Consider the following 11,185-nt stretch of genomic DNA (forward strand, 5'->3'; position numbering starts at 1 on the left):
CATACGGCACTGTGGGGGCTGCTACTATGTTTTCTTTCTTTTTCTTGTTTTACTTACTTTCTTTCTTTCTTTCTTTTGACTTCTCCCTGGTCAGTTTCTCATAGAGTTTACTTGAGCTGAGGTTGCATTGCTCTCTGCTCTATGTGAAAGCCTCTGAGATGTGCCCCATGCGTGTATCCTGTTAATAGTCTGTCATCACTCAACTCCTAAATAACTAGGCCTACTTGAAATTCCAGGCTACATGTTATTATTCTACCTTAGTAGGTCTAGGCCTACAACGGTAGAAAGTGTATGGTATCGTGGTTGACTAAAAATACGCAAGGATAGAACAGGACCTGAGAACTCTACTCGCATATTTCCTCTGAGGATAATAGAAATGTGTAGGTTATGACAATATCACTTTGGCGTGAACCACTACATCACAATCAATATGTAACCACTCTGAAGTAGCATCCACGCAGAGATGTGTGAAGTCATTGACCAAATTCGTCTACAGAGGGTGCAATTGCCATTTCAAATTGTTTGCGTGGTTCAAATTGTTCTCGTTTCTCATAGGAGCGTGTAAATTACCCAAAAGTTTTATTTCAAAGGTTGGTATTGCTGATTTTAAGAACATTATTTCAAACCTAAGCACTGTGTTACAGTGATGGCATCCCCATTGCATTTGTCACACATTATTAATTCCATGCTGGTGGATCAGCCGCGCGCAACAAGTCAGTCGCATGAGGTAAATCACTCTTTCATCGCCCAGATGATACAGCTGTCATCCAGCTACATTGGGTAGCATATGGAGAGGTAACTCTTCAATCTCTGACTGAGGTATTTCCGAAAGGTTGCTCCAGGCACGGGGTATGTGTGTAAGAGAGTTAATGTTGTTCCCTGTTATATTCCGTTGATCAGGCTATCTACATTTTGATGCTGTAGAGTGGTCTGACCTGTTTTTCGCGTGTGATGAGTTCATCCTCGTTTGGACAGTGTTAAAGCCTTCATCACACATGTAAACGAACGCTTCATCGGCAGGAGCAGGCAACTTCCAAAAGGTCGGTACAGAGAGTTTGGATTCCTGAGCGCACGAAGGTGGACGTCGTAGTTGCAGAAGCGCGCGCGCTGAGATAAGGGATGGCTTTTCTTGACGAAACTTCGAAAGCGTGAAAGTTAGGCAAAAGGTGCAAGACGCCGTTGCTCTACAATATCCTGTTGGACAGTAACAAAGTCATGCTGCCATGTACCGAGGAATTTGGGGAAATGTAGACTCTAAAGAGACTGGACACATTGTAAATAGGCTACTGCATTTTTTTCTTCTAAAACCCTGTGGAAATGGCGAGGCTATTATCACATTTTTTTACATTAATTAATTCTGAATGTGTGTCCGTTTACTGGTAGCCTACAAGTGTGATTTCCTGCGTCATTCGGAGCACGTTTGAGGGGAATTGTACTTTTTAATCCGGAGCTGCAAAAAATATTTTGAGAATATTTCGCAGTGGACAGGTTAAGAAATCTTCAGTGGATGTTCAAAGGATGTCCACCATGGATATGGACAACAATTCTATATCCATATGTGCTTGTCTTTGTTGAAGTCGAATCATGGACCTTTTGTAGGGTAAGTTGCTAAAAATATATTGTAGGCCCTATGTTTTATAATGTTATTATTTTCGTGTGCTCCTTGACATTTTAAAATCATATTGAAATCCTAATAATGATTTGCAGGAATAGAAAGCATACCCAAAACTGAACTGTTTCAGTTGTCATAGTTAAAATTATAACTTACAGTTTACAATGTATCAATCGAAAAGTGTTATTTATGTGTTTCTTTTTATGTTCATGGCAACAAATGTAGTCCAACCTCCTCTGGTAATCCAGAACGTCATATAGTTTAGCATGATCACTCTTACATTATAGTCAATGGCATAATGTGGTGATTTTCCCTAGAAATAGGCCACAGAACTCTTCCCAACCTTCTACAACTACTTCTGTATTTTCCCTGGCTACTCATTATGTCCTTGCTTGTAAATCACGTTGGATAAACATGTGTGCTAAATGTGATTTAATGTCTTTTCTGCTTTAATAACTGTTGGCTTCACTGCCTTGACGTTGATTGGCTGCCTGTGTGCTTGTGTGATGTGGTGTGGTGTATGGTGGTGTGACTTGGTTGCGGACACTAGAGGTGTTTTGTCCTCCTCCACGCAGATTCCCCCCTGAGGTGCCAAGGACCTACAATGAAGTTATGGGATAAAGTTTTCACGTGTTGCTTTCTGCTGGACCACGTCCTCTCCAGTCCGCTTCTCCTCCAGGGAAGCCCGCAGCCACAGCCTCCGTCCCCGGCAGGACCCCTCAGTTATGGGTCTCTGGGGACGATAGGGGAGATGGACAGGAGGAAGATGGTGGAGGAGGAGGAGAGGAGAATGGAGGAGGAGGAGGAGGAGAGGGGGATGGAGGAGGAGGCGAGGAAGACCTCCTCAGCATCGCCGTCAAGGAGCAGCGACCCTTCAGACAGCACACCACAAGCATCACCTCACAGAAGCGAAGGTGACATTAGTTGTTTGAAACTTTTTCTTACGTAACGAAACACAGAGGAAAGGGAAGACCATGCATGAATCTCGACAAAATGAAAATAACTTTTGGCACTATTTTGGCCGAAAACTAGAAACTTGTGGTTGAAAGGGTGTTTTGTGTGTTTGTCAGGTTGGCACATTTTTTTCCAGGCCACTTTCCAAAAATAGAGGGCATTTAGACCAGCCCAGTAAACACAGCTGGCATCTCAGCCAATGATCGATCTGTCAGCCTGCATCAAATTGGCCAGACGGGACCACTAATGGCTCTTGATCAGTGTCAGCTAAATGTCCAATCCATACTGTTGGGCCTATGGAAAAAAGCAGAGCAAAGCTCTTCAAATGTAGTTGGAGTTGATCTTATGGGTATTGGCCTAAACAGGGAACACATTTGTTGATTTTGACTGTAGTATCAGACTCAGATTTCTTCTCCCTAATGTTGTGAACATTTGTCTGTGTTTGGCGTATCAAAATTAAAGAAGGACGTTCTTCCGATAGCTTATTGTTAGATACAGTGGCCTGTGGAGAAAAGCACAGTCTAAAGTAGACTCTTACTTAAGACTGTGCTTTTTCTCCACCGGCCAATGTCTCTAACAATAAGTTATCTCTGATAATAAGACTCTTACAATACTTTTGGAATTGTCCCTCCTGGCCTTTTCATAAAGCCTCATTTACTGCCCAACTCACTTTGTGAAAGAATCATGGCGTGTGTGTGGTTATTGCCCTCGCACCGTACCTGATGTGTAGGTGTCTTTCAAAAAACGACCCTTATTAGACAAGAAGACAGAGAAGCACCACAGAGACACAGCATTTACTTGAGGTCACACCTGATACCACAGGTGATGGAGTGAGTGAGTGAAGGCAGGTAGGCAGGTGCCCTGGGGGGAGTCAAGTTGCATGTCACCTTGCCCCGCAACAGTTGACACCTTTGAAAGCCACCTCTCTCAGTTTTTTTTTCTTCTCCCGACGCACACCTGTTTGATACTCAGCGGTTTTTACACCTAGGACCTTATACCCCCCGGAGAACGCCTTTAGAACCGCTATCAAAGCTACGCACAATACAAAAAACGGAGGCATTATGGCGGATATTCTTTATGTAACAGTATGAAGCGTATCGCGTGTTGCAGTGACATTGTGTCGCGGCTCTTTGTGTGTGGCCACTTTGAAAGCAATCACTAGTGAAGTGCAGTATCGTGTCATCTCTCACAGAGACCCTGACGGACCTAGCAAGGCTGTTTTTTTAGCCTACTCTCTCCAAACAGGAGTGTGTGTCTGTGTCCATGAGTGCATTAGAGGTCGTGTCATGTCATGGATTTTTGCTTGGCTGTATTTTAGCCCCCTATCTCCAAACAGGAGTATGTGCGTGCATGCATGCATGCGTGCGTGTGTGCATCCATGTTTGTGTGTCTCAATCTGTTAGTGTGTGCCAGAGTGTTTGTGTGTGTGTGCTTGCATGTATTTTAAGTAGTAATTGTGCATCTGCATTTTGTACCGATAAGGCCCAGGGGTATAAATGGCTCTCACATCTGCTTGTGTGTGTGTGTGTGTGTGTGTGTGTGTGTGTGTGTGTGTGTGTGTGTGTGTGTGTGTGTGTGTGTGTGTGTGTGTGTGTGTTGATCATCTGGCAGATGGCATGGCAACCCCGAACCCCCAGCAGTTGGAGGACATCCTGGAGCTCATCACAAGCACCATCAGCAGGCTGCGCAGGACAGTCGAGTTGGCCAACCAAGATCCACCCTGGGAACAGGGATCAGCCCAGCTGGACAGTCAAGAAGCACCCTGGGAGAGGAGTACGGTAGAGTTAGCCAATCAGGACTCAACTTGGGAGAGGAGATCAGCAGGGTTGGCCAATCAGGACTCACCCTGGGAACGGAGGACACGCAGGAGGCCTCAGAGGCCAAAAGCTGGCCGATCACAAGGACAAGGGTCGTCCAGAGAAGAGGGCACGTGGATGAAGGCTGTGGCACCAGGCCAAGGGGGCGTTAAACGACGGAGGAAGGGGAAAGGGAAGGGGAAGAGCACACAAGGTCAAACGCAAGGTCACGTCCAAGGTCAGGGTCAAGGTCAAGGCTGCCGACTGCGGCAGATCCAGCTGAACGTGTCGGACCTCGGCCTGGGCTACCAGACGCGCGAGGAGATGATCTTCCGCTACTGCAGCGGGCCCTGCACCAACGCGGAGACCAACTACGACAAAATCCTCAACAACCTCTCGCAGAACAGGAAGCTGAGGTTGCTGAGAGACAGCCCGCCCCACGCCTGCTGTCGACCGATCGCGTACGACGACGATCTGTCGTTTTTGGACGATAACTTGATATACCACACTATGAGGAAGCACTCGGCCAGGAGGTGTGGTTGTGTTTGATTAGCAAGTCCGCTTGCTATACCACCACACCCTAGCTACCCTGTTGTGTGGTTGCATTTGACTAGCAAGTGTAACGGAGGGCAACTAGCAGAGTGTGATTATTAAACCTCCCTCCTGAAGCCTCATACAGTATCGGTAATGCTGAGCTATCGGACTGGTCCTTTAGCTCAGAGGTATCGTTATGTGACTCCCATACCCAAACTAGAACGTTGGCTAGGAGGTGGCGGCGTTCGAGCCCCGTGTGTTGGACTGCGCAGGAAGACCTCAGTTACACAAGTTCACTTGATATACTGTACCACACCATGTAGAACTACTCAGCCAGAAAGCGAAGTTGTGTTTGACTAGCAGTTGGACAAGAGAGGAAGGCAAAGGTTTATGAAAGGGGCTGGGGTACAATTACCTACCCAACACCATTTTTAAAGGACTAAATGGTTGGGATGTCAGTTACCCCCAGGGATATGCCACTCCATTGTTCAGACTGTCATTTTTAAAAGTGGACTGTAGAGCTTTAAGAATAAAATGACAGCGTGAAAGTGACAGCTTTACACATTCAAAGACTCAAGTTTATCTAAAAAGAAGAAATTGTATTCTCATTTTAGTCCCCAAAGAACAAAAACGTACATATTTATGTGAGTAATGCTGAAATTAAGTTATTATAACAGAGATTTATTTATTGTTTTTTATTTTCTTTTATTTATTTGACATGTTTATAAAGTATCAAAATATGGTGCCAATTATTGTTACGGTGAGTCATAATAATATGATACCTGTCTTGAATGTCTTGAATTTTCTCTGTTAGGGTGAACACTTTAGTCCTTCAAATGCAGCAGTTTAATCCGTTCAAACTGTAGTTGAATCTAAGTAACGAAGTCAAAACCATTTTAAACAGTTACTATACATATACTATACATCTTATACAAACATTCTTTTCTGCGCGGACAGCTGAGGATCCTTCTGCAACCTCTGAAATCAAAAAATCACATGATTGGCTGCTTAGCATCTTGCCCCTCCTCACAGCGCGAGTATTTGTAAATGGGAAACCTATCTATACTGTTTAGCTGTTCAGGTTCCTTTGTTACAATATATAAGAGTCAGTTTTTTCAAAGACGTTTTTTGACCCAGTGTATGTTGTGTCTGTTGTTTATCTTTGAAGGCCTTTATCAGGGTGTTAAAGCAGCACGATGTAGCTTTCTTCAAATGAATCAATCACCTTAACAAACCAGCCAATCCATGAATGAGTCATTAGTAGGCGAATAGAAAATATTCCACACTTGTATGATCCTATTGAGCCTCACAAGGTCTCCAACATCTCAAGATTACATGGCATTACATTAGTTAAATGAGCTCTCAGAAGCTCCCATGAGATTTGACTTGACAAATGGTTGGGAAATATTCAAAGTTAGTATATTTACAATATGTCCTGGTGAAAACAATATACGTGCCTGTTCTTAGGTGGAAGAATGGTTGAAGAATGGTTAAAGAACCAAAAAAGTTCCACACAGTGGACTATACTGTCTGTTGTGGTTCTTTTAACCCCTTTAGACACGGACCCTGTTATAAAATAGCTGTTACCAGAACTGCAACGACCAAGTCGTAGTGTATTACTAAAGGCCCTGTGCACTGTCATAGTGGTGTAGTAGTATGGTATTAAGGTTTTCTACAGAGACAAATACAACGTTCCGGTGGTGAAACGGCATGTGTTAAGGGGCTACGTTTACCAGATTAAGGTGGCTAGGTGGCAGAAATGTGTTTCCCATTGTTAAGGAATTACGATAGTTTGCTTCCCTTCCTCTGCAGTAAGTCTGGCTGGGTTGTGGGACTTACTTACTCTGTCCTGGAACTTGCCCTCTTGCCAGCAGCACACACACGCATCTCAAATACACACATTTCCACAGACCCGGCCGGTACAAACTAATTCACACACACACACACACACACACACACACACACACACACACACACACACACACACACACACACACACACACACACACAGATACATAATTCTACATGGCCGTTTTGTACTCGCAAGTTCTGTAGATGTATTTCCAATGTGGTTGTGACAGTATCTTTAAGTGACTCCTAAAGTAATGTGGTGTTAAGGCGGCTAATCGGCCAGATGGTAGACATTGTGTGTGGAAATCAACTTCAAATTGAACTCTCAAAGGATAAAGCCTCATTAGAGGGTTGATTACTGGGTGTACCGACAACGGGCTTGCTTTCTCTATGTCATTGGAATTTGGTTAATTGTACCTGAAGAACATTCACTTTACATGTGCAACAAATGCAGTATATAGGCCTACTATTGTGTGGGGGAAGCAATTACAGTAGAAAATGCATTTTGCTCTTGAATCTCGTTTTTCTCATATGTATAGTTTATATGATTGTTTCTATTCTCCCAAGTCACTGAAACAGGTCAGCTGCTTAACAATCAGTGATATGTGAGAGATACTGTTTACCTGTCCAAATCCTTGAATTGAATTGAATTGAATTGAATTGAATTGAATTGTTAAAAAAATGACAACCAAGTGGTGTGAATGAGACGGCAACACAGACTTTATTTTTGTACTGTATTAGTTTTGTATTGTCATACAAAGTAAATATTGATATCATTCCTCTGTGGACAATGTAATTTATTTATTTATTATGATGGCATAGCCTATTTTAGCCTGGAGCACAGCTGTTAGCACAGCAACCTGTAGTCTAGGGGCCCAATACAATCTTAATCTAGCCCTGCATGTATCATAGGAATTATCATAAGAATTATCTGAAAAAGAGATATTCTTTCCCAAAACAAGCTGAGCCGCTGGTTACACATATGCAGATCATTTTAAAAGCAGATTTTTTTTTGTCCGTTTACATATGGACTAGGCATGTGAATGAAAATAAAAACACCATTGTGACAGTTGCGTTTTAGCTCCCTAAAACCGATCATTTTAAAACCAGAGGTTTAAGAGAATATTTTAGCACTCTGTTTACATGTAAACGAGGCCCACACCGATGTTTTTGCAAAAAAATATCCATATGTACGTATAAGCATGGTCTTATTTGTGTCATGCATTTCACACACAGAATGATCAGATTCTTATGAAAAAGAAAAGCAAAGAGTGACAATGAAAAGCACAGCACGTATACTAGTATATTAAGTATAGGCTACTTATACCAAAATACAGTGAGGGTAAATGTGTTTAAAGGGACACTGTGCAGGAAATGGACAAAAAAGGTACTGCAACTATGCTGCTTATTGAAATTGTGCTGCCTATTGCCAAATTTGACCATTACATGAAAGTTTACTAAGTATTAAACACATATTTTCTAGTATGGTCCAAGTGCAGCCATTTTTGCAGCTAAAATTGGCTATTTTTGGAAATTCAAAATGGCGGACCATGGAGAAGATCCCCCTTTTCATGTATGAAAAATGCATTTTTTCCAGTCATAATGAAAACTTTGAATTTGATGCTGGTGGTAAGTATTCATGAAAAAGGTAACATTAGTGAATGGGCAGCATGAATTCTGGAAATAAACAACTAAAAATCTCACACAGTGTCTGTCCCTTTAAGAATAAAAGAAGAAGTGCACATCCTGAACAGAAAGCATCTAAGAATACAGTAGTTTGGCAGGTTTACTGTTAATATACATTTGAAATGGTCCCACAGCAGATGCATGTGAGCTGTCATTTTTACCTCCGCTAAGGAGGTAATGTTTTCGGTCGTGTTGGTTTGTCTGTCTGTCTGTTTGTCAGTAGGATAACTCAAAAACAAATGAACTGATTTGGACAAAACTGTGGAGTTGTTGGTAATGACCCAAGGAACAAGTGATTCAATTCTGGTGGTGATCCGGATCATGAACCCTAACCAGGACCTTTTTAAATATTCTGTCAGCAGGATAACTAAAAAACTAATCAACGGATTTGGGCCAAACTTGGTAATGACTCAAGGAGCAAGTGATTAAATTATGGTGGTGATCAGGATCACAAACCAGATCCAGGACCTTTTTAAAGATTCTTCACCATTACTGGCCTATAAATCTAGACGCCTAGTGACCGCAAATTGAATTGCGGACCACGCAAAACATTCCAGTTTCTAACTCCACAAAAGAAGGCAGAAAGAGAGGGTACATAGTCAAATGTTCTATCAAGCAGCTTTCTTGGCGGAGGTCTGGGCTCTCTGAGTGGTTCTAGTTGAAGAATGCAGCAATTGTAAAATCGGTCATGAAATATTTATCATCCATTAATGTATTTACTATTCTTTACAGCTGCACGTTAAGTTGCTGCTTCAGTTGAATTGTATCTTCCTATAGCCTTACTGTCTTTGTGTCGCTGGTTCTCCAAAAAATGCTATATTCGGTTTTGCAATCTCAATTAACATACAGTTGATACAATGAATTATGGGTTTTTTTGTAGTGTAATTATCGTCATTGCATCTCCAGTTATCCTTACTCGGATACACTATGCAGTGTAAATGGTACATACAGGGCCACTGAGAGCTTTGTCTGGGCCCTGGAAAAAAACATCTGAAAGGTCCCCTCGTCCTCACTCTATACACACAATTTAATGAGGATCCAATTCTGGGCCGCCCCTTCTCCCTGAGCCCGTGACAACTGATCCCTTTGTCCCCCCTTGACGGCTTCCCTGAGTACATATAACATCTGACAGTAGATGTCTATATGCAGCGTAACAATATTGACATTTTACAACCAAATGACATCTGACACTATGAGGCTTTTCTGTATAGGTTGTAACTGCCCTGTTAGATGCTGCTATTTTTCGGACGTCTTACCGTCATTGTATCTCCAGATTGCATACATTATGCAGCGTAACAATATCTACATATTACAAGCAAATGCCATCTGACACTAATGGAGTTTACTGTATAGCTTGTACGCCTCATTGTGAAGTCATTAGGCTGCCAGTTAAAGAGCCCTGACACAACACAACACAGCGAGGTCATTACACGCCAGGGCCATCATCATTACCAGAAAGCCTGACTGTGGTGTGTGTGTGCGTGTGCGTGTGTGTGCACGGGCGTGTGGGTGTGACTCTGACTGTGTCTGCGTGTGTGCGTGCGTGTGGCGCGCGTGTATCCGTGCATGTGTCTGTGTGTGTGTGTGACTAGCTGTCTCATCTATCCGACAGCACCCATCCTTCACAGCTGTGTCAGTCCTAATGGCTGTTGTGATGTGTCCAGGGCAGGCGGGCGGGCAGGCAGGCAGGCAGGCAGACAGGGGGCTTAGCTGGTGGAAAGAACATGTCAGAGTGAAGTGAGAATCTGAGATGGTCCACCACGCCAGCTGACAGGTGAGCCACCCGTGGACGACAGTGTCAGGTGTCACCGCTGCCCACTTACCGTTCCTTCCCATCCCTTACTTCCAACCACAGAAGAGGCCGCTGCCCTACCCCAATCCTGTCACATGTGTGTGTCTGTGTCTGTGTTTGTGTCTGTGTGTGTGCATGTGTGCGTGTGCGTGTGTTTGTGCATGCCTGCATCTGTAATTTGGGCACATATTGGTCAGTTAAGTGAATTAATTATGGGACTGCCCCATCGGACTGAAAAGGTGTGTGTGTGTGTGTGTGTGTGTGCGCGCGCACATGTGTGTGTGCATGTGTGTGTTTGCGAGTATGTGTTGGCTACATGACTCAGGCAACAGGAGCAACAAGTCAGTCACTCTGGCCAATTAGCTGCTACGACAGACACTGCAGCAGGACACGCCAGCAGCAGGGCCGTTCCAATGTATTTCTGGGCCTTAGGCAATGAGGGATGTATGGCCATGTCCTTCTCTCGATTTCGATGACAGAATCATTGCAATTCTTGGTAAATTAATCCAAGAAGTCGATGCCACAGTCACAAAATTGTTATTTCTGCCGTTTTTTCTGATTGCAGATTTCTGAAGCAAATTTTGTTTGTACTTTTTTGTAACTTTTCCAGATTTCTTAACACGAATACAGCAACCTCACACCAAATCAGCAAAAACCCAACAGAGTTTACACAGTTCTAAAATGAAATGTTTTTGAACCAGATCGTTAACACACTCATCAAATTAGTTGCACATTTTGCAGCAACTAGACACAGAAAGTAAAATATACAGTAAAAGCACACTTTGCCCCTTGGTTTCTCTATTCGAAATGTTTGTCATTTCCAGGAGGTTAGGAGTCTTGGACTGTGTTCATCATTTGGAAATTGTTGTTTTCACAGTTGAAATGAGTGTTGGTGCCATGGCTTGTTTTTGTACATTTTGTAAAATGTCTGTTATAAATCACCAACTGAGTGCAAAGCAG

General features: G+C 43.1%; 1 protein-coding gene across 1 annotated transcript; it reads left to right on the plus strand.

The window, feature by feature from the left end:
- The first annotated feature begins 2,216 nt into the window (after positions 1-2,216).
- On the plus strand, positions 2,217-5,010 carry gdnfb (glial cell derived neurotrophic factor b). Its single transcript, XM_063194220.1, has 2 exons — positions 2,217-2,381; positions 4,207-5,010. The coding sequence occupies exons 1-2, from the start codon at positions 2,217-2,219 to the stop codon at positions 4,909-4,911; spliced, it is 870 nt and encodes a 289-aa protein (XP_063050290.1). The 3' UTR covers positions 4,912-5,010.
- Positions 5,011-11,185: the final 6,175 nt, after the last annotated feature.

Source organism: Engraulis encrasicolus, chromosome 3 (genome assembly GCF_034702125.1).
Source record: "Engraulis encrasicolus isolate BLACKSEA-1 chromosome 3, IST_EnEncr_1.0, whole genome shotgun sequence".
Lineage (NCBI taxonomy): Eukaryota > Metazoa > Chordata > Actinopteri > Clupeiformes > Engraulidae > Engraulis > Engraulis encrasicolus.

What these genes read in the sequence shown, in the direction of transcription:
- gdnfb (XM_063194220.1), top strand. Translation starts at nt 2,217, where the DNA reads ATGAAGTTATGGGATAAAGTTTTCACGTGTTGCTTTCTGCTGGACCAC. An exon ending in AGATGGACAGGAGGAAGATG is followed by an intron (nt 2,382 to 4,206) that starts GTGGAGGAGGAG and finishes AACCCCCAGCAG; the next exon opens with TTGGAGGACATCCTGGAGCT.